The sequence below is a fragment of the Trichosurus vulpecula genome, chromosome 5 (assembly GCF_011100635.1).
Source record: "Trichosurus vulpecula isolate mTriVul1 chromosome 5, mTriVul1.pri, whole genome shotgun sequence".
NCBI lineage: Eukaryota > Metazoa > Chordata > Mammalia > Diprotodontia > Phalangeridae > Trichosurus > Trichosurus vulpecula.
The window spans coordinates 166,529,466-166,554,405 of record NC_050577.1 but is presented as its reverse complement, the minus strand read 5'-3'; the positions used below and the strand labels follow the sequence as shown (position 1 = coordinate 166,554,405).

Here is a 24,940-nt window from a genome sequence, read left to right as displayed (position 1 = left end):
TAAGCCTAGAGTACTAGAGTAGTGGGTACATATTCAACTAGGGGTAGGACCTTGGTGTCTAAGGATTCTCCTCTCAAGTCACATTGCTAAAAAGACATGCTATATCCATGTGCCTCTTTCCCAAAGCAGCCATTACTGACTCTCAGGAGGGAGGCTGTGGGCATGCTCCCTCATCACCTGCTCTTTGACTCAAACATGTTCTTGGTTCTATTGCCAATCAGAACTCTTTGAAAACAGGCCCAAAGGAGCCAGGTTTTAAACAGCCCCAACTTATGGGGCCTGCACAAAAGAATAATTGCTCTGATTCACAATATTCCAAGCCAACTAAATCACTCCCTGATGAAACTTGAAGAGGTGTCACGAGTCATGCCCCAACAGAAACTGCCCCATTCTTTCAACGAGTTATCACTGGGCCTGTCCTACATCCTTTATATGGAGATGGAATCAAAGTCCTCCCCAAAGGGTCATCACACCCTGTAATCCTTTGGGTTCATCAGGCCAACTGCCCATCAACCTTTTCATTAGGATACAGGAGATCTGGGCATCGGAGGAGTAAATAATAATAATAACTGACTTTATATAGCACTTTAAAGTTTATAAAGCACTTTATACATACTATCTCATTTGAACTCTGTAATAACCCAGTTAGGAGGGTTCTATGAATGCTAAGAATTCTAATTTTGCAGATAAGGAAATAGGTTTAGAGAGATTAAGAGAATTCCTCACGGTCACGCAGCTAATAGATGCCAGAGGCCGAATCTGAACCCACATCCTCTCCTGACTCCAAGTGCTGCACCAACTACATCTTCTATACCACATTGCCTATCTAAGCATATAAGTAAAGACTGTGAATAGATAAAAAGAGTAAAGATTAGAACTGTGTGTTGAAGGGACAAACTTCCAGCATAGATGGGAGGTGACAGGAACAAAGGTACAAGTAGAAGAGATGGCCTTTGCAATGGGAAGAACTACCTTTTCCTCAGAGACTGAAGCAAAGAAAAGGAGGAAGAAGGATGATGCTAAGGGGTTTTAGTTGTAAAAATGGGGAAGAGAGGAAATTCACAAAGGATGGACTAATTCAGTTGTGCTACAAAGAAACTACCACCCATGTTATATTAATTGACACATCAAATTAACTGATTAAAAAGTGGTATTTATTGAGCATCCACCACGTGTCTAGCAACAATTTATTCTTTAGAACCATTTTATGGCTATTGTATAGATATGGACTAATCACAGACACAATGGCAGTCATCTTTTGAAAAAGATATGATTTTGTTAGGATTAAAAAATATGAAGGTTTTGTGGGTGAAAGCAAAGGCCCATTTCTGGCCTGTAGAATATCAAAACACTAACTTATTAGGATTTGTTCTTTTGAGATTTTATAAGTATGCATCAGAGTAAGAGGAAAAACTGTAAGATTTTCATGCTTTTTACAGTCAATGTGAAAAACTCCCTGGACACAGGACATTCAGAACCTCTGATAACAAGGGGGCTTTTATAAAATCAGTACACTCAAGCATCTACGTTGTTGATATTAAAAACATTTTCCATTCAAATATTTTTGCACTATATTTTCCAGCAGGTGATCAAAATGTAAATGTATTTTACCTGTTGGTGGTACAGAAATGCTGTCCAGTTTTTCATCACAGTCAGCTACCTCTGCTGGTTACAAACATAAAACACAAATCTCATTAGTTTCAGAGAACACATTCATTTCACTGAATACAGTAATGCAATTAGAAAGCTGCAATACACATAATAGTTTTCACCTTCTTTTAGAATTTGTTCCAATACAATAGGTTACGTTAGTACTGAAACAAAGTAATTTTCTGACAATAATACATAGCAAATTTTAATTTAGTAAATAACTGGACAATTTTTAAGAACCTGTGCAACATAAAAGTTATTTTATATTGTTTTCCTTTAAACAACAGTGTAAACACGAACAGATACCCTGATTAAACACAAATGAACAAATCTGCTCCAATCAACACAAATATCTACAAAATTCAAAGCATCATAAATTTCAAGGTATGAAGTTTGTCCACCCTTTTGTTTTGGTAGAGAGGAAGCTTGGAATTATGCATGAAGTCAAGAAAACTCAGGTTCATATTCTGCCTCTGACACACTTATTAGCCGTGCTAACATAAGCAAGTCACTTACCCTCTCTGATCCTCTATTTCCTCAGCTGTAAAATGGGAGTACCTGTTGTACCTACCTCACAGTGCTGCCATGAGGTTCAAATGAGATGAAGCATTTAAAGTCTTCTACAAACTTTAAAGCACTATATAAATGTCAAATATTATTTGGTCCTTGAAGGTGATCTTCACACTAAAATTCTGAAGCGAAAACTAAACCTTTACATACATACATACACACAGAGTGTATGTATATTAAATGTTATATACATATATGTTTATGCATGTATAAGTGCATATATGTGAATATATATACACACACATATAAGCACATTACACACACACACACACACACACACACCCCACTCTCTCTCTCTCTCTCACCAAAGTTAGTTACCTTATTTGGATGTTTGGTTGGAGTGAATCTAGCACTTAAAAGTGTTCAAACTAGTTCAAATTAGCCCATGTGGGTATAAGGCTCAAATTGCAATAAAACTTGAATAGACCTTTGGTGGCCTAAGGGAGATTATGTCATGGATGGTTTACATGGACTTAAAAAAATTAGGACACTTAAAATGAGTCAGTGGGCAGGTGAGAGGGCTGAATTTCACTTGCCATCCCCCCCCCAAAAAAATTCTGGCAAATAAAGCTTTACCTTACAAGAGGAAGGACTGAAACATTTAACTTTCAGTGTCATCTACCTGATAACAACATATAGTTCTTTTCTATCCTTACCCTGGAATTCAATGTCCTCCACTATCTGGTCCCAACTTACCTTTTAAGTCTTTACCCTTCTGCCTTAGTGTAGACTGATGCCAGCTCTGCTAATGTACTCCTAACATGGCATGTTAATAACTAGTGAGAGAATAAATTCCCATGAAAACCAAAATTATGCTAGGCAGTGGATAGCATCCCCCAATCTACTGACTGAGATCTTCTTTTCAATCTCAATGCACAGGGTATTACTTCCTAAATCACTCCAGAAAGAAGTTATCATTCCTGTATTGAATCTCTTATGTCAGTTTACCCTCTCCTATGCAATAAAACATTTCAAACTTCGATCATAGTTATCTACGTACATGCAACATCTTCCTCTACTAGATTGTAAGTACTTTGTGCATTCAACATTTAGTGGTATCTTTCACATATATAGTAGATGTTTAATACATGTTTGGCTGAATTATGAAGAAATTTAAAAATTTTTAACTAATCTTCAAAGGATCCTTTCCATCTGGAGTCTAAAAATGCAAACTATTGCCCATCCCTGATTGATAGGTATCTCATCTTGCTTGGAGTTTCCAGGAAGCCTATAGTTCTAGAGAAACACCCACTAAGGTACACAAAAGAAAATTCCTAAGTTTATTTTGTTAATTTATTGGACTGGAACTTTTTCCCATTCTGCTTTGAATACTTAAAAAAAAAACTGCACATCACCCATTTTGATCATTTCTGTCAAGTCTTCCATGCACTAATTCAAAGTAAATGCTGCCTAAAATCTTCTACTGAACCCCTTTACTTCTCATTTACAATGGCTTTGCTGATCAATGCATGTGCATTTACGAAGCCTACCTCAGGAGGCCAGTCAAATGGTGTCTGTAACAGATCACAGGATCATGAATTTGGAACTAAAATAAACTTAAGAGTCCATCGAGTCCAACCCCCTGATTTTACAAACGAGGAGACTAAGACACCAATTCCTTAAGTGACTTGCCCAAGGTCACACGACTAATAAGTGTCTGAGGCAGGGTTTGATCCCAGGTTTTCCTAAGTCCAGCGCTCCATTCACTACACCCTACGGCCACCAAGTAATGACTGGGTTGATGTGAGACCAAATTAATATTACATTCTTACTTTACTGTCTTTAAACAACCTTGACTTAGACATGAAAAAAGGATAATGTGTTTCCTCTAGTTCACTGTCTAATACTTTATCCACCACTTCACATAGCTTTGACTTTAGTGGACATTTGGCCCCTCATCACACACTAACATATACAGCAGCTGGGGGGGGGGGGGAAGGGCAGGCACAGTGGACGGAGGAAGACCTGAGTTCAAATCCAGCTTCAGAAACTTAGTAGCTGTGTGAACCTGGGCAAGTCTCCTATCCTCTGTTTACTTCACAGTTTCCTCATCCGTAAAATGGGTATGATAATAACAGCTGAATAAGCGCTGAAATTATCCCAAACAATGAAACAAGAAATAATAAGAAAAGGAGCAAAGACAGTGATGTAGGGTACTTGCGAAACACTGGTGGATGAGTGACTGAAAGACGAGGGAAGAGGAGCAAACGTTAGAGTGAGGGTACTGCAGGTGGAGTTAATTTTTCTCTGTAGACCACAACCTTAAAATATTTTTGTGAGGCAGCAGTAAGAGCTCAAACATTTATCACATTTGTGATTTTATGTGTCAACTAAAATACAATAAACCTCAGAAATAGTTATTTACTTCCTGGAATTTACATATATGGAGCCTTTTCAGTTAGGCACAGAATTGCAAAAATCAGTTTTTAGTGATCTTTTCCCTTTGTGATTCAGAATCACCAATCCTTTCAACAATAACCCCATGCAATTATGTGTTTTAGTAAGTATACTCTTAAGAATGGAGGGCATATAACAGATAAAAAAATAAAAGAAAATTAAGATATGCTGGTTGCATGAATTGGAACCAAGTGTCATGGCTGAAGAACATGATTGTGTTATTTAAATTTAATTATAACATCTGTTTGTAACAACAATCTCATAGTCTTTCTTCCCTGGTGACAGTCAAGTTGTGAAATTTGGAAAAGATTGAACAAGGCCAATAAAAATTTAATAGCAGTGACAGCTTTACTCTCAGATCTAACACAAATAAAAAAATTGTGGTCTCAGATCTGAGGTAATAATCTAATGAAAATGATATAAAAAAATCCACACCAGGAAAGGAATCATTCCAGTTATAGAAAAAATATATTACATATGATGAGAGCCCCAAATGAATTTCTATTTGGATTAGGATAACAACCTTTCAAAGTCTGTGTAGGGGAAGGTTTTTTTTTCCCCCTTCTAGAAGCAGTGTGGGCTTTCTTAAGCAGTCTGTTGATTAGCTTGCCCAGTCAGAGTCTGTATCTAATTCCAGGAACTGAGCCAAACATGATAAATGAGGTTGAAGTTGTGGAGAATGGATGATATAGTGATTATATTATCATTCAAATTGAAAATACTCATGAGGGAAAGTAGAAGGAAAACAATACTTAGGGCCTAATCCTCCAGGTATCTGTTGGGGCTTTCTGAAAATATTCCTGCCAAATTCAAAGGAAATAAAATGGCATTTACAGGGGCAGTGTTCCCATTTCAAGAGATATTACAACGGCTCCTTTTGAGGACATGGAGGGATGAGAAAGATGGGGGACACAAACCTTAAAGCCTTGCCATGTTCCTGTTAATAAGTAATTTTGCGGAATTCTGATCATGGTGCTATGCAGCTGAGCACATGGCACCCAGTTCTGCTGCCCAGCTTCAAAAGTGCTGTGGCTCAGACACAACCAGAAACAAAGCCTAGGATCAAGTACCAACACTGTGAACAAACAGCCTCTTTCTTTATGCACTTTAGTTCAGTCTCCTTTCCTTTTTTAAAACAGTGGACGTACAAATAGGACATTTCCCCTTTCGGTATAGCTAGGCGTGTAGATGGCCATCAAAAATATATAGGTAAATCAAACTAACGTCAGGGGTCAAGGGTTAAAAGCTCCCTAATTACAAATTAGCTGATGATGGAGTCAGAACTTGGTGTCCCGAGCACACAACAGGTTTAATTCTCTGCATGGGGGGGGCGCAGACAGCAGTGTGCAAGGGAGAGAGCGGTTTTTCAATTTGGGGCCCATTCCACAGGGCCAGGGATATGTAATGGGAGAAAGACTAATTGTTTGTGGTGGCTAGAGCATACATATTATTAATAAGATTGCTGAGATGCTAACAGAAATTCTCCCTAGCTAATTCTCTTCCCCCCAGGTTTTTTTCCCTTTTGCTTAAGAGCATGGGAATGGGAATGCCGATCTTTTTTTGGAGAGAGTGTACAGAAATTAAAACATGGGACCTATATAATACTATAGATCTAAAAAGGGGGGATTTAGTGAGGAACTGTGGCTCTACAGGAGTTGCAAGAGAGGGTGCCAAATAATCTCAAAATTGTGCTAAATATTTAAAACAAAGTTTATTATTTCAACCATATTTCCCATTGACAGCAAGGCTGTTCCTGTCTCTAAAGAATATTCTACTCCAATATATCTCCTTACTTTATGACCTCTACCATCAAAGATTTGCCTTGAAACTAATATTCTTCAAGCACTTTAGAGACTGCTAACAGCTTTCCACGGCTAGAGGCAGGTGTTCTTTAACACAATATACTCTCTTTTCCCTCTCTGGGTGGTCTCTGCAGCATTTAAGTTAAATTAGCAATAGCAGCATCCTGGATTGATATAGCACTTATCTCCTGAGGAGCTCTAGTGGATCACATATTTTTCCATTTACCTTATTCTGCTCCTGTGAAGGAGGCAGGTTGGGGCAGATATTAACCTTATACTGTATTGTAAAGGAAGAAAATGCAGTATAGAAGTTAATTGGTCATCTTAGGTCATATGGTTTTCATTTTTTTGTTTTGTTTTTGCATAACTAGAACCAGAAGGCCTGATGGATGGTTGATTTCTGGTTTACAATGTTATATGGCTGTTTCTTTTGTTAAACTTTACTTTTTTCTGCTTTTGTGAATGAACCCAGGTATTCTTTGTGGTAATTATGTAAAATTCGAGTTTACTTTCTGAACTTACATATTTGAAACTCCTTTTTCCCCAAGCAAAATGCAATTGCCTCTCACTAAGACAAATAGGTTTTTTTTGTCATTCACTACATTCTCATACTATTATAAAAAATGAAGAAAATGCTAATTTTCTAGTAGTTTGCTATATAAACATAGGAATTTCCAGGAAGAATTTAGTCCATGGTACTACTAACTTAGTTCTGATTATTACCTGGTATCCCTGAGAGATGGCATTTTTTCTTCTGAACCCAGCAAGTTATGCTGATTTATACTGGAAATCTGCTTTGGGGCGTGAGAGCTGAGGGGACAAAATACCTAACAAAATGACAGTGCTGAACCAATTAAATTTACTTTCCGTCACTCCAGAGGGAGTAGACTTCTGCTTGGTCTCAGGAGCAATGGGTAAAAGTTGCAAAGAAAAAATGTCATTTTGCTAGATGGAAAAACTTGTAAACAACTGCAACTATCCAAAAGTAAAATGGGTTGACTTCAGTATACAATAGCTTTCCCCTTACAAGTCTTTAAGCAAAATCTGGATGACCACACGTTAAGTATGTAATTAAAGAGATTCTTATAAAGTATGAGTTGGGCTAGATCATTTCTGAGGTTGTATCGGTAACGCAATAGTAACAATGTAGATGATAACTGTCAAAATGCGGTCTGGGGCAGAGAAAGGGAAATAAAGATTTCTCAAAAATTTAAAAGTATACCAATTAACTAATGCCTTTTTTTAAAACACCTGCTATAGTGGAATAAAACCTTAAAGAAGATTTCACATTACAAAATCCCCTGAGGTTTGTAGCATGGCCATTCCTAAAGTTTTTGTATTGATGAACCTCTTAGAAAAGTCCTCAGGACAAAGGCAGGTCACCTTGCCCTCTTCACATGTTTTCTTATTGGCTACTACATCTTATAAGATATCTCACTGTCACAATTTAACCAAGCATACTTACTAAATGTTCAATATTCCTTCAAGAATAATTCTGGGGACAGCATGTGAACCAGAAAAAAATTATGGTGTTTGAGTTAAATCGCTTCTCTTTTTTTCACTTTAAACAACTAATATATCTTTTCTAAGTCCATGCAGACCCAGAGAAAAATAAGAGGCAAATAGAAGTAAATAAGAATTTTAAAAGAGGCTAATTTTTTATAAGTAAAGCTCATTAAACCACAAATAAGACTGATAGACAACAGTGATTATAACATTAAAAGCAAATATTTTAACATGATTTCTACTATCTCAATTAAGAATTAAAAATTCATTTAAACAAGACTTTCATATATAAAGCAAAGAGCACACTATGCTGACAAGTTTATTTTAAAAGACCACTCAAATACACTTTAAAAAATCATTCAATAAATATTATTAAGTCCCATTTTATGTCAGATATTGTACTAGGCACTGGAAATACAAAGACAGAAATAAAATAGTTTCTGACCTCAAAGAGACTGCACTTTATCAGAGTCAAATCCATAGCAAAGTTAAAAGTGAGAGAGCACTGGTAAGAGGCAAGGTCTGGGTTTCAGGCTGTAAGAGTTTAATGCTGAGACAAAGCTGAAGGGCTGAGCAGTGTGTCATAATCAAGGACTATGTGGTTTTATGCCAGTTTTAAGCCCAGCCCAGTGCTGGCTGACCTCATCCCTCTGACTTGTCCAAAACTCTGTCAAATGGAGAGTTCCTTATGCTTCTATTGCATTCATTTGCCTCTATGGAATCTATGGGGTATGAATCATTATTGTTCAGTTGTACTACCCACATGATTTACCTCACTTCTGGTTTTAGGTTGCTCCTCTTTTATATCTAATTATCACAGTTTGAGGAAGTATTGCCTGGTAGACAGAGAAGTCATGAAGACCTGGGTTCGGGGTGACCTTTGACACAAACTGGCTAGATGACCCTGGATAAATCTCCCACCTCGCAGGGACCCAGGCAACACTCCAAGACTAAAAGTTGCTCAGTATTTGTGGCTTTGCAGTGGGAGAGGGGCTTTTCCTCAGTAGGAGTTTCCTATGCTAATGAAATCATGTCTATATTCCCATCACCTCCCCCCCCAAAAGCCCATGTCTTAGTACTGCATTTTTATGTTTTAAAAGCAATTAAAAATAAAATTTCATGAAACAATTTTCTCCAAGACTCAGCTCAAGCACCAGCTTCCATGTGAAGTCTTTCTTAACAGCCCCCCTGCCCAGCTTTTAATGTTTTCCTTTCAAAAACCACCTTGCTCTAGATCTGTTTTCTATGTGTTACTGTCCCCAAAAGAATGCAGGGTCCTTGAAGGCAAGGACTGATTCACTTTTGCCTCTGAGTCCAGTACAATATCTGGCGGATAGTGCATAATACATGTTTGTTGACTAACTGATCCAAAGGCTCAAATTTCACCACTAAGTTCAAGAAATTGCTTCCCTAAAGGACCCATATGTACAAAAATATTTATAGCAGTGGCTCTTTTTGGGGTGGCAAAGAATTGGAAATTGAGGGGATGCCCATCAGTTGGGGAATGGCTGAACACGCTGTGGTATATGAATGTAATGGGATACTATTGTTCCATAAGAAATAGTAAATAGGCAGACTTCAGAAAAACCTGGAAAGACATGCATGAACTGATGCTGAGTGAAGTGAGCAGAACCGGGAGAACATACGCAGTAACAGTAACATCATGCAATGACTGACTTTGTCAGATTTAGCTCTTCTGAGAAAAGCAAGGATCTAAGACAATTCCAAAACTCATGATGAAAAATGCAATCCACATCCAGACAAAGAACTTTGAAGTCTGAAATCAGCTCGAAACATACCATTTTCTCTTTCTTTTGTTGTTTTTTGTTTTTTCTTTCTCACAGTTTTTCCCTTTTGTTCTGATTCTTCTTTCACAATGTGACTAATGTGGAAATATGTTTAATGTGATCATACATGTATAGCGTATATCAGAGTGCATGTCCTCTTGGAAGGGGAGACCTGGGAGAGGGTATAGTATTAATGTGATCTTCCCCATCCATTCAATAGGTCTCAGGTGGGGCTAGGTGGGAAAGCTGGATTATATCTTTGTTTGTAAGTAGACCTAACTAGGCACTAAGCTGATTTGGGCATGAAGCCCTCAGAGCCCTAAGGGGAGTTTCTGAGACCAGAGCCAATGGGATGTGCGCTGAGTTCTAGTCAATCATGAATTCAGCCAATCAGAGACCTGAGTTCTACTCAGTTAGGTGCTGGCTAGGCCTGTATATAAAGAGAACCCAGAGTGTGAGAGAACCAGAATTGAAGAGGGAGAGACCTGAAGAGAACTCAGGCAAGCAGGCAAGCAAGCAGACAGTTAGAATGTGTGAGTGATTATTTATGGGAAGGCCCTAGCAGGGGGGAAGGTTACAGGATGATATGGTACTGGTAATACTGTGTTATAATTTCTTTGTTGCTACACTGAGGTAGGCTTACTGGTTTTGGAATATAATTACTGTTATATTGAATTGGAATCACTGGTCTTAGGAACTGATACTCTGGAATCCAAATAAATGTTATACTTCCTCTGCCTTCTACCTAGAGAGGTTTTCATACTTTGCGATTCCGAACCACATAGGCATGTTCATGGTCATCCCTGAGGTCATGAATCCTGCCTTACTGATATAGAGGGGGGAAATTTAGAATCCAAAATCTTATAAAAGTGAATGTTGAAAACTAAAAATAAAAAAAACATTTAAAAATTTTAAAAAATAAAAGAAATTGCTTTCCTGAAGCCTCTGCATACCTGAACCTCTTTTTAACCTTCTTCTGGCCAGTTTAATTTGATCCTGTAGAATCTGTACCCAGTCTCTTGGGCCAGGAAGTTTATCCACATGGTTAGCAGTGCAGTATTTTTCCGTGAAGACTGAAAGGAAATATAAAAGAATGTTAAATTTCATGGTAAGGAAGATATATGAAGGTGTGTGGCCAAAAATTTTTAAAAATGTATCAATAACAGACAGGAATTCTGCTTAGGACTGCAGTGGGCATTATCCATATGGATCTATGGTATCTTTGGCAAAGGTGGAAAAGAATGAACTTCGGGCCAAATTCGCCTTTGTTCCAGTAGAACTAGTTCAAGTATTAAGTAACTAACATGGAAAAGTTCTATTATGCAAATGTCCTAAATATCTGGTAGACACCTGTCCTATAGTCAATGCAGAAATGGTACCATGGACAAAAAAGGATAAGACAGACTGCTTGGCAAAATTGCCAGAAAGACAGTGTCATCTCATTAATTCAGCATCTATGGTATAGGGAAGTATTCAAGTGTCATTCCAGTACAAATGGAAGCTTGGCAAAAAAGTCTCAATAAAATTATGCAAAAAAAAAAAACCTCCATGATACTGTTCTTATGGTGACATCATACCAACTCAATCATCACTCAGATTAAATGAAAATGCAATCGTGTTATACAGTATAGCTTTTAAAAATCTTATGACTGATGCCAGACTTACAAAAGTTCCAAATCTACTTTTGAGTCACCCTTTGGCATCTTATTGCACTAGCTTCTAGGAAAGAGCTGTCCAATCAAGCAAGACAGAAACTACAGTGAATCATGTAAGATAAAAGCCTTGAAAGACAATTCTCTGATTATAGCAGCATGTAGTACTACTACCAAAGCTAAAGGATCTGTTGGTGACATTTTTACCTTATACTCTACTTCTGAGGGGTTCTTAACTCGGTCTTTTCAAGTTAATGTTCATTGGGTCAAAAAGGAGCATCCTGTTGAACTACTCTACTTGGGTTATAAAAGGATGATAATTTTAGTTTATAAAAAAGATTGTTTTCCCTTCCAACACCAACAGTTATGTTCTCTTGGCTACACATTCAGTTTTGTAGCATGAACTATTTTTTTTCTGGTTGCCCTCACTGGTGTCTTATACAATTTCAATGATCAAAGCAGATATGAGTCTAAGAGCTTCCTGATAGTAGCAGAAGAAATCACAAATCACACAGCATTGCGAAGCGTGCTCTGAGTGCCCCAGTGATTATATGTCATGATCTTGTTGTTACAGCATGTCCGTGACACTTTCTGGTTCATATGTAGCTTCTAACTATTCTCTTATGTATGTATCCAGAAACACTGTATACTCCCCTCCAAACTTTCCCCTTCACATAGCTAAAACTTTGCTTTTTATCAATCATTCCACTATACAATATCTCTATATTGCAATGTTGCGTTACACTTTATTTTTTTAATCTTAGCTTTTTCTTTCCTTATTCCTGCCACATAAAATTAAAACTTCATACGCTCGAGCTACAATTTTTCATCTGCTTTTTATGCTGGAACAATATTAGCTGTCTAACTTGTGTTAGCTTTCTTATTTGTGATTATGTTCCCTGCAGATAGAGATCTTATTCATTATTCTTTATACAAGGTGGATTCTTCTACAAGTTTTCAACAAGTAGAATAATGACATGGGTATACAAGAGAAGGCATAAAAAGTGTAACACCGAGAGGCATTAACTCAAAAATTTTATGTTGGTGATGCTATTATCAATCGATACAAGTTTATTAAGCTTCTACTAGCAGAAGGTACTGGGATAGAAGTTGAGGATTCAAAGACAAAATAGTTTCTGGTCTACTAGATGGAATGAGGGAAATATGATGCTATAATATAATACGATTCTATATAACTACATATAATCTAAGGTAATTTGAAGAGGTAAATATCACTAACTGATAGTATTATCGGAGAAGTAATGGAAGAGGTAGCATTTGAACTAAGCCTCGAAGGAAGAGAGTTTTTGAGAAACAGAAATTATTTTTACACAAACTGCATAAGCTTTCTTGACTGCTAGCTTTCTTATCCTTGATTACACACTGTCAGCTTATAAGGAACTTATGAAACCCGCACACATTTCTCAGAATGTTATCTATCCATGCCTCCACCTGGTAGTTATATAGTTGATTTTTGAGCCCAAGTATAAGATTTTACATTTATCCCTATTGCATTTCATCTATTTGACCTAATATATGTACCAGTTGAGATGAGATCTTTTTGGATTCTGACTCTTTCCTTCACCAGGTTAGCTATCCCTCTCCTGCATATCTTTCTGTAATCTGCCATTTTGATAAATACATTCTCTATACCTTTATTCGGGTTACTGTCTAAAATACTAAATGGTACAGAGATATGCACAGATCTCTGGAGTACTCTAAAAGTTCTCCTTCCCAGCTGTCATTGAACCATTAATGAGTAGTTTTTGAGTCTGTACAATCAACAAATTCTGAATCTACCTAACTATATTAGTGTCACTAGCATGAAGGACTTCCCCAAATGCTTAAAATTAAAATCTTTGTCCAAAACTATATCCTCAGCATTCTCCTGATGTGACTATCTAGTAACCCTGTCAAAAAAGAAATTAAGTCTACCAGTCATTATCTGTTCTTTTTTTTTACCCAATTTTATTTTATTTTTAGTTCCAAATTCTTCCCATCTCCCTCAGTTACCCACTGAGAAGGCAAGAAAAACAAAGCTCATTACAAATATGTATAGTCATACAAAACAAATTCTCAAATTAGCCATGTCCAAAAGAAAAGGAAAAAAATAAAGGAAAAGAATATATACTTCAATTCTGCACTCTGAGTTTGTCACTTCTGCCTGGAGGCAGGGATCCATGTTTATTATGAGTCTTCTGCAATTATGGTAGGTCATTGTGTTGGTTCTCCGTGATGACTACTTTCTTTTCTAGATGTCCAATAATCATCCCTTTAATAAACTATTTTATAATTTTTTCAGGAGTCGAAGTGAAGCTCACAAAGAACCAACATGGCTTCATCAAGAACAGGTCACGTCCACCAGAACAATTTATATAATAACAACAGTATTGTAAGGACAATCAATTCTGAAAGACTTTGCAACTCTGATCAACAAAATCTTTCTTCTTCTTTCTCTCTTTTTAAAAATCAGCACCCTGTCCACCAATTCTATGGTACCTCTCCCATTCTCCACAATACAATTCAATTCAGCTCAACAACCATTTATTAAGTGCCTAAGGTACTGCACCGGGCCCCAGGAACACAGAGACAAAACTAAACAGGCCATGCCACTCTAGGATCTTACATTCTAAATGGAGGACGCTCCACGCACAAAACTATAAAGTCATTTCAAGAGCAAAAGAATGCGAACAAGTTAGGGGTGGGGGAGGGGAGTGAAATGGAATTGGAAAAGGCCTTGTGTGATGGGGAGCATCTGAGCTGTGCTCTGAAGGAAGCTATGGACCATTCCAATGCATTCCTTACACAGGTGACCACTTCTAAAGATCACTGGCTATAGTTCAGAAATCACATCAGTCAGTTCTTTTTGGAGTGCAGTTCATCTTGAATTCATGAAGGGTAACTAAATGTTCTTTATCTCTCAACTTATCTTGGGTGTTGGTTCCCTATGAACAACTATTCCCCTGTGCTCCCAAGGCCAGATATTGTCTTGTTTTAGGGGGCAGACAAAATAGAAGGAACTTGGGAGTTCAGTGGTTCTGTATTCTCCATTGTGCATTATCACTGTCTCACCTACCCTGAATGGTCCTATCCCCTTTTTTGATCTTGTTCTTTCTCCTGACATAGTTAAAGCAAAAGCTGCCCCCCCACATCCACACACACCTTTTGCCACTTTTAGTAATCTCTGCTTCCCTCAGGTCATTCTGAACTTCTGTGCTCCTGACACAGAACAGAAGGACCATGTTATACTTTTGTATTTATACTGTTACCCGACCTTACTTCTATTTTCTGTATATGTCTTTTAAAAATTTACACCAGTTGACAATTTCCCTGTTCATCCACAATATCTCTTTGACAACTTCCTTTAACCTGATCATCAGAATGGGCTTCTCAAAAAATTTCATTCTTGATAGCTTTTCATCTTTTCTAAGTTGATTTCTCCTGTGGACTTTTAATCCAAGAGATCCCGTTTTTCCTCTGGATACCTTGAAATATGTTCTCTTAATATTTAAGATTTATGTCAGAATCCTTAGCTCTCCTCTCTCACAAACTCTAAGTTGGATCTAGTGGTTACTTTACCCAAGGCTTCCAAAAATTCCATTCCAGTAGTCAGTCAGTCAGTCAACAAACTGGAGAAGAAAATGGCAAACCACTCCAATATCTTTGCCAAGAAAATCCCAAATGAAGAGTTGGACAAGACTGAAAGACAACTATGTGCCAGTTACTAATATTGAAGATACAAAGAAAGGCAAAAATAGTCCTTGTTCTCAAGGAGCTCATAGTCTAATGGTGTAGATAACATGTAAACTACTATGTACAAACAATCTATAGAAGGCATTAGAATTAAGAGGGATGACGAAAGGCTTCCTGTTGAAGACAGAATTACAGCTGGCACTGGAAGGAAGTTGTGGAAGCCTAGAAGCAGAGATAAGGAGGGAGAACATTCCAGGAATGGATGGATAACCAGGGAAAATGCTTAGTTGGAAGATGGAGCTTTGTTTGAGGAACAGCAAGGAGACTAGTGTTACTGGATTATAGAGCAAATAGAGGGAAGCAAGGTATAAACAGACTGGAAAAATAGAGGGAGGCTAAGTTATGAAGGGCTTTAAAAGTAAAAGAAAGGATTTTATATTTGATCCTGGAGGCAACAGGGAGCCACTGGAGTTTATTGATTGGGGTGTATAGGCGGGGTGTAATCTGGACAGCTATTCACTTTAAGAAGATCACTTTGATAGCACAGTGAAGGAAGACTGGAGTTGGGAGAGACTTGAGGCAGGCGTACTAACCAGAAGGCTACCGCAAGAGTACAGACATGAAGTGATGAAGGCTTGTACCAGGGTAGTGGCAGTGCCAGAGGAGAGAAGGGGGTATATATAAGAGATGTTTTAAAAGTAGAATCAACAGTATTTGACAGTTGATTGGGTATGAGGGTGAGAAAGAATTAGGAGTCAAAAGTGGCACATAGGGTGTGAACCTGGGTGACTGGGAAGATGGTGATACCCTTGACAGTAAGAGAAAAGTTAGGAGGGTGTGGGGGTAAAGATCGATTTGGACATATTGAATTTATGCTTAATATGTCTACTGGACATCCAGTATGAGAAGTCCAACAGGCACTTGGAGATGTGAAACATCCAGTATGAGATGTCCAACAGGCACTTGGAGATTCAGGAGATTTAGAAATCAGGAAATAAGTCGGGGCTCCAAAAGGAGATCTGAGGATCATCTACATAGAGATGACAATTGAATCCATGGGAGCTGATGAGATTACCAAGTGAACGGAGGCAGAAAAGAGCCTTGGGGGACTGCCATGGTTACTGGGCACCACATGGTTTGAAAGCTGAGCAAAGGAGATGAAGAAGTGATTAGACAAGATAGGAGAACCAGAAGAGAGCAGTGTAATGAAAACCTGGAGAAGAGAGTAACAAGGAATGTCTGACTTGTGAAGCAGCTCCATTATGACAATTCCCTTCATTGGTTATACCATCTTTTGAAGGACAAAGCAAATATAAATTATTGGTTGCTTTTGGTGGAGAATTGAGAAAGCTCTAGCAGAAATCCAGATGAATTAAGTTTCCCATCACTACGATATCATGCTTCCATGCTATGTTTGTTATCTGCTTTTTATACGTATTTATTTCCTTACGAACATCACATACTCTGTGCAGGATGTTGTGAAATTCTACCTGTGTCCATAATCCTATTCCCTCCCATCTCATTCAGGATCTTATTTCACAATCTTCCTTTCTTCTAAATATATTTTCAGTCTCTCCCTCTCCATGTGATCCTTCCCATTTATGTACAAATATGCTTAGGTCTCTGCAACCCTAAACCAAAAAACAACAAAATACCTTTTCTTGACCTTTCTAACCCATCCAGCTATCAATTATATCCTTTCCTTCACAGCCAAATTTTTTTGGAAAAGTTGTCTATATCTCCTACTCCTCTTTAACCCTTATTATCCACCTTTTAACTCCACAACTCTTCGAAACTGTTCTCAGAGGCCACCAATGATCTTTTTTAAAGCAGATTTTTATTGATATCTTTTGTTTTATATCATGTAGATTTCTCCTTGTATTTTCCTCTCTCCCCACCTCCCAGAGAACTGTCCCATATAAAAAAAATTTAAAAAGGAAAAGGAAAAAAGTGGAAGGAAAATAATTTAGCAATATTGATACACAGAAAAAATCTTATATGCAATGCTGCACACTCATGAACTCTCCCCCCGCCTACAACACGCACACACACACACACTCTGGAATAGAGTGTGTGTGTATGTGGGGGGTGTATTCTCATATCTTTTTTGGGAGGCAAGCTTGTTTTTTTTTGTAATTTTTCATCATTCATTTTTTATTGTTTTATAGTTGTCCTTTCCATTTATATTGTTATAGTCATTGTGTAGGCTGTTTTCTTGGCTCTGTGTAATTCACTTTGCAACTACTCATGTAAGTCTTTCAAAGCTTCTCTGTATTTGTCATGGTAGTCACTTGTCACAACAAAGTAATTCCATAACATTCATGTACCACAATTTGTCATGTACTCACAATCAGTGAGTATTTACTTTGTTCCTAGTTATTTTCTACCAGAAAAGGTGATCACGTTTTGATATATGAGGAGCATTTCTTTTTCTCAGTGACCTACTTGGTGTATATGCCTGTCAATGGAATCTTTGGGTCATAGGTTATGAGCATGTTAGGCAGTTTATTTACACAATTCTAAAAACTACTTTCTAGAATGACTGTACTAATTCATAGCTCCCCCACCACTGAGAAGGCAAGAAAAATAAAACCCTTTACAAATATGGATAGTCATGCAAAAGAAATTCCCATGTTAGCTCTGTAAAAGAAAGGAAGGAAGAAAAAAAGAAAAAAGGAGAAAGAAAATAAAATGTGCTTCAATCTGTACTCTGAGTTCATCAGCTTTCTATCTAGGGGTGGAGAGTATGTTTCATCATGAGTTTCCTTACTACTTAATGTGGGTGTTTCTCAAGGTTCTCTCTTTAGCCATCTTTTCTTCTTTCTTTATAACAGGGGTTCTTAATCTGGGGCCTATAAATGTGGTTGGTTTTAAAACATATTTTCATAATTGTATTCCAATAGAATTGGTTTCCTTTGTATTATTTTATGTATTTAAAAACATTATTCTAAGAGGGGGACATAGGTTTCCCCAGGCTGTCAGATGGGGTCCATCACATAACAGAAAACTAAGAACCCTTGCTTTATATTCTTTTCTTCAGCAATTTTACTCAACGCCATAGCTTCAATGTTACCTTTCCACATATGAGAACCAAATCTCTATTTGCAGCACCCAGACTCTCACCTGAGCTTAAGCCTCAAACCTTCAATTACCTATATGACATCTCTACCTTCACATTCTAAAATCAACATATCCCCAATTTAACTTAATCTCTTTCCTATCAAATCTACTCTTCTGTCAATGGTATGACTGTCTTGGTTGTTTGAAACTTCAGTGTTATATGGCTCCTCTTTTGTCTCATATACACTTATAGTCACTAAGTCTTATAAATTTTACTCGTGCCAAGGGTGGGGGTGGGAGGGCAGGGCTATAGAGCATTTCATACACCGTCATACTTGGTTGGCATCTTGCTTAGTTTTGTTGACGCTATTTTTAAAAAAAAATGTTTCAGTAAAGTGGTGAGTATGGAAGCTAGACCGCAAGAAATATGGAGTGGGTAGTGAGGAAGCAGATGCACCAAATCGTAAACCTTTCTTTCTAAAGTAAAAGAGAAGAGGCAGATGGGGTCTAAGTGTCAAAACTATATGAGACTGCATGAAGGAAATGATCATGATCACTTAGAATATCAAAAATAAAGTTTATTACTTTTAAGTCTAATAGTAACAATATACTCATCAAAGTATAGCCAAAAAGAAGCTCTGCAGGCTTAGTTAAATTGATAAATAGTGAAAATGGATATTTAGCTTACTGCTTGTTTGTAGACAATTTATAGGCTTGAAAATGTATTTTTTTTCTCTTATGCAGGTAAACATTCCTCCTTGCTTCTCCAAACACACAATATTGGTTTTTCCTTTTTAAATCAGTGGGGTCAAAATTAACTCATTCCCCACCCTTTATGTTCCTAAAATATAGCAACTCCTGGATACTATCTGTATGCAGGATTGAGTTTATGAGAACTGGATGAAGAATATAGAATGTCTTCACCACCAAAGCTACCATGAACTGCTTCAAACCTGATATTTCTAATCACACCTTGAACACAGCCATTAAGACACTCTTTTAGAAACCCTAGTTAGTCTTTATTTTCTCTTCTCAGTTAAGTCCTATGTAGTTTCAATAGAAAGGGGTCAGGGAAAAAAACTACCTCCTAGGCTTTTTGTCTGAGATCCTTAGAAGTACAGCATTGTACACATCACAAAAATGTCTACACTGCACATTACTGACATTCTAGCTCATGAATCGCATCCTAACTTCAAAAAGATATTCAACTAGCTCTACCTACTAAAGACTATATATCCCACCTTTCCTTATACTCATACAGATGAGCCCTAAGAACAAGACCAAAAGATTTTCATTATATTGATCTGAATGACTCAATATGCCATGTGAATAAAGGTATTGAATAAGCAAAGATATTCTTACCATTTGAAATTATAGCAAAAGGTCAAGTTATTATGCCTGTAACAGTTCCATTAGGAGTAATGATGTGAAAAGAAGTACTGCATTAATGCACTGTGTTCTGACTATGTTAATAGTGGGTCATTAAAAATCATAGTAGAACAATTTGCATTTGTCCTCAGAATGCAATAGGTCATTAACTGAAGTTACCTCCTCCTTTCTATTTCAATGCTATTATGGAGAAACAAAGGCTAATTTTAAACAACTCTAAATAACCTGAAGGATTGGAATAAGGCCAACAATAACACTAAATAAAAGAGCCAAAGCTCCCACTATCTTTAACATAATTTGATGTCCTAAGAAAGTGTGTTAAATAATGAAACGACAGATTTTAATTTTGATCTATATATGAATAATGACTTTTCCTTGATGTTTACATTCATTTGAATAATCTCCCACAAATATGTAAAAATGAAAATAAACTAATGGTGGATGAGCAAAACCTGCTGTAGTGATATGGCACTTAATGAAGTCTCTTACGCGTAATGGCTGACACCGCACATCTGACATGTTTCAGAATACTGTAGACTGGTCATACTCCCTGACTGGTGATCTCTTCACACCAGAGTGAGGGGCTTTCGATGCTGATTTTCTGACTACTTGTGTTAGGAAGCAGAATACTACATGGAATTTGGTTGCAGATTAAAAAAAGTTAATTTCAACAAATACAGTTGAAGAAGCAGGGACTACCTCATCTATCTCACATGAATGACCATAAGTAGGATGAAACACTTGCTAAACTGATGAAAACAATTGTCAAGGTTTTCTGACTTGATGACAGTGTTTTAACTATTGGTTAGATAGGAAAAGCTTGGCAATTCAAGTATTGCATCAAACAGTGCTGAGAGAGGATTCTTCACTTGAGTTCCCAAATAAGCAGAACAAGGGAGCTGGCTTCATACTACTCAGTGCTATTCTAAAGCCTTGCTAGAAAACAATCTTAAGAGACCCTAAAGAACCACAGTACTATGGGTAAAATGCAAATTGACAAAAGGGATAAATAACTAACTAGGCAGAAATTAGGATCATATTATGTTGATAAAATTGTTTGAGCAGAGACTTTAGAGCTGGGAAGGGCCTTGGAGATCACTTAGTTCAAAAACCTATTTTTACAGTTGAGGAAACTGAGGCCAAGAGAAGTTAAATCATTTGTATACAGCCACAAAAGTGGCAAGTGGAAAAGCCAGATTACAAACCTGGAACCTCTAACTGCAAATCCACTTTTTTTTTTCATAAATTGGAAATAAAACCTTGAGAAGTAATTAAGTATATGAACCACCATAAGATGCTTATGAAGTACTTTTCAAACCTTAAAGTAATATATAAATATCAGATATTATTATTATTATTAATATTACATTGGGCAGTCCTGTACACCAGGAAAAGGATAGTATAGAGGTAAGAAACAAGATAGAAATGGGTCCTCTTTTGGTAGCTTTAATCCCACTTTCTTCAGAACTCTTAGATTTCATGTTTGAAGGGAATTCAGAACTTATCTAGCTCAAACTTTACCTGAACAAAGTACAGTTCTCTTACTGTGGAGAGGAAGGCACTAACAATTGGGAGGATTAATTATTTTCTCATCTGTACAAAATCTTTATGGGAATAATATACACAATAAAGTGTCCCAGTTGAGGGCATATGAAAGGAGAAAGCAGGCTTTTGCAAACAATATACTATAAAGACCACATTTCTAGTCACACAATTTACTAAAAGGTATAGATAATGTAAAAATTCCACTTGTTGGTTGGTTGGTTGTTGACCTTCGTTCTTGAAGAGGACCAAAACGACATCACTATGTTAGGGTCAAGGTATAGAGTATCTGACTCTGGCTCATCAGACCAATAGGAGTGCAGAAAGCTCTACCACAGGTCAGGCACAAATAGTACATATGAACATTTGGGATGGAGATGTCTCTAAATTTGTGTATCTCAGGTTTCTTTTGAACTAAAGCAATTCTACTTCGCTCATAGAGCACAGCATCTTCTTTGATGCAGGCATGCCATGCTTGGCAGTCCTGTGCTAGTGTCTCCCATGTTGCACAGTTGATTCTAAAGTTCTTCAGGGAGACCTTGAGAGTGTTCTTATATCACTTCTTCTGACCTCCATGCAAGTGCTTGCCTTGTGTTAGCTCTCCATAAAATGGAATTTTAGGCAAACATGAGTTTGGCATTTGAACAATGTGGCCAGCCCACCAGAGTTGTACTCTCTGCAGCAGGGTTTGAATGCTTGGCAGTTTAGCTTGAGAAAGAACCTCAGTGTCCAGTACCTTATCTTGTCAGGTGATCTTCAGAATCTTCCTAAGACAATTCAAATGGAAGTGATTCAGATTTCTAGCATGGTGTTGGAATACTGTCCAGGTTTCATAGACATACAACGATGAGATCAGCCCAATGGCTTGATAAACTTTCAATCTGGTAGGCAGTTTAATACCTCTTCTCTCCCACACTTCCTTCAGGGTCTCCCAAACATTCAGCTAGCTCTGGCTAATGCATGTGTCAACCTCATCATCCATATTTTGTACATTCCTGGAAAGTGTACTGCCAAGTTAAGTGAACTTATCCACAGCATTCAATATTTCTCCATTTGCTTTAACTGATGGTTCCACATATGGATGGTGGAGAACCTGTGTTTTCTAGGTGCTAATTGTTAGGCCAAAACTAGTACAAGCAGCAGAGAATAGATGCATACTTTGTTGTATCTCAGCCTCAGAGGCTCTGCATTGAGTGCACAATCATCTGCTAACAAACAGTCCCACATCAACTCTCTCTCCAGTCTTGGCTTGTAGCCTTTTCAAGTTAAATACTTTACCATCAGTGCAGTAGCTGACCTTGATGCCATTTTCATCCTCATTGAAGTTGTCTAACAACACTGCTGAAAACATCATGCTAAAAAGCATGGGAGCAAGCACACAGCCCTGCTTCACTCCACTGGTGACTGGGAAAGCCCGAGAGCATCATCCATTATCTAGAACCCACATAAGTATGCCGTCATGAAAGTAATGTACAATACTGATGAACTTCTCTGGGCAACTTCTCTGGGTTATTAACTATTTGATCTGGTAACACAAGATGCCACCTAACAGGCTCTCTTCCCACATAAATATCTCATATTAACATTTCAAAATCATACAGGATGCCTTCAAATATTTAATAACAGAGATCACTCTGAAGGTTCAGCCAGCCTCTGATCATTACCAAGCAAGGTCTTATAGTGGTATGGCATAAGCTCATCAGAGGTGTTTGATGTTATCAGGAAGATGTTCACACAGAGTCCGAATGGAAGAGGGCCTCCATAGTGTGAGGTCTTCCAAATATTCCTCTTTGCAGATTACATTATATTCATTATAGAAAACCTGAAAACATTTAAGAAGCTCCTCTGTAATCCCTCAAGAATAGTCATACTGTATGTACTATTTTCAGTTCTGGGGACCATATTTTATAAAGGGCTCTGAGAAGATGGAGAAATAAGTATCCTGGAGGGTAACCATAATGGCTGATTTCATGCCACTTGAGGAAATGGGGGATGTTTAAGAGAAGATTTGGGGAAGGAGTATAGTATTGTTGTATTCAAGTATCTGATAGCCTATCATATGGTCTCTTTGTTCATAGATGGCAGAACTAGGAGCAATGAATGAAACTTGCAAAGAAGAAATTTTAGGCTTGCTCTAAGTAAAAAAAAGTCCTAATAATTATATCTATACAAAGTGAAAAGGATGACCTCAGGAGGTACTAGGTTCCTCCTCATTGTTAGAGGTCTTCAAGCAAAAGATGAATGACCTTTTCGTGTATGTTGTAGAGAGAATGTTTTTTCAGGCAGGAGTTGACTATCCCACCTTTCCTTCAATAGCCTAGCCAATTGTGAGTCTGTCTCCAATACAACCACATACCTACCCTTATCACAGAACATTTCTCCTCTTTGTCTTCTCCTTCTACTGTGCAAACTCTCAGCCTTCTCCCTTCTGAGCTCAGCATTAAAACCTAATACCCCTGCTCAGCATATCCACCCCCGGACCCGTAAACTACCATATTTCCCCATGTATAAGATGCACCCTTTTCCGAAAAATTTGGGGTCTAAAAACTGGGTGCGTCTTATATAGTGGTTGTAGATTTTTTTACTTGCATTTTCTGCTTTTTCGCGCTTGTTTTTGCACTCGTTGTAGATTTTTTTTACTTGCACTACCCGCTTTTTCATGCTTGTTGTCTTTGCAATCATTGTTTTGCATTTGTTACGGGTATATTAGGTTATGTTTTGCCACATTCTGCCCAGAAATGGCTCAGAAAAGATTTTTGTACAGTGCTGAATTCAAGTTAAAAGTGATCCAGTTTGCAAAAGTGAATGGAAATCATGCTGCTGAACGTAAGTTTGGTCCTCCTCCAACTGAGAAAACAATCCGAGACTGGCTACGGGGAAGAAGAAACCCTACTGAAAACGCCAGGGCAGAAGAAGGCCATGAGAGGCAAGTCAGCAAAATGGCCTGATTTAGAAAGGGAATTGAAGATATGGATTGAAGAGCAAAGGGCAGTTGGAATTCCTGTGTCCACAAAGATGGTTCAGCACGAGACAAGAAGAATTGCTGATGAAAAAAGAAGTTACTGATTTCAAAGGAGGACACAATTGGTGCTTCAGGTTCATGAAACGGAATGGACTAAGCATGCATACACACACCAGACTTGCCCAAAAGATGCCTGAAAGCTATGATCAGACGAATAAAACTTGAGTTCAATAACTTTATGTAATATTTTTTTTTCAAGTTTTGGGCCCCAAAATTAAGGTGCGTCTTATACATGGGGAAATATGATACATCATGGTGGTGACAGGTGCCCCTTAAAGATTGATCTTTGTGCTCTAGGACGGTGATCTATGATTAAGAGTCCTGCCTCCCACCTTTTCGTTTTATATGGGACAAAGTGAGTTGCACAGGATGAGCTGGCTTATGTATGTTCTGATTGCTTCATAGACATGAAATTACCTTTCTCCCCTGAAACTTTCTTCTTCCAAAAGTAGTTCTATCACTGTTGAGGGTGCCACCATCCTCTCAGTCATCCAGGTTCACACTCTTGGCATCAGCTTGGATTCCTTAGGTTTGTTCACTCACCCCACATACCCAATCTGGCTGCTTGGTCTTCTCAATTCTACCTCCATGACACGGTTTGCATCTTTCCCTCTCTCTCTAAAGCCACAATCCTATTTCTGGCTCTCATAATCTTTCACTTGGACTATTACAATAGTCTCCTCATTAGTCTCCCTACCTCAAATCTCTCTTCTCTGATCCATCCTCCACTTGGCTGCATGATTTTCCTAAAGCACATGTTTGACTAGCTAAATGCTCTGAAAAAGCCATCCACATTTAATGCCTCCATTTCCTCTCCTCTCACCCTCTTCTAAACCCTCTGCAATCTGGCTTCTAGCCTCATCATTTAAC

The 24,940-nt window shown here is 37.8% G+C and overlaps 1 protein-coding gene across 5 annotated transcripts in view; it reads right to left on the bottom strand.

Moving 5' to 3' along the window:
- BEND7 (BEN domain containing 7) overlaps positions 1 to 24,940 on the bottom strand; it is a 152,866-nt gene that overhangs the window by 16,249 nt on the left and 111,677 nt on the right. For 3 of the 5 annotated variants that reach the window (XR_005010531.1, XM_036762085.1, XM_036762088.1), the window contains exons 7-8: positions 10,666 to 10,785; positions 1,612 to 1,665 (exon numbers count right to left, since the gene is read on the bottom strand). Coding sequence is in view for 4 of the 5 variants with exons in the window: in XM_036762085.1 (XP_036617980.1) it covers positions 1,612 to 1,665; positions 10,666 to 10,785 (174 nt within the window). In the remaining variant the exon portion in view is untranslated. The remainder of the gene's footprint in view (positions 1 to 1,611; positions 1,666 to 10,665; positions 10,786 to 24,940) is intronic. The other 2 variants (XM_036762086.1, XM_036762089.1) reach the window with 2 other exon arrangements.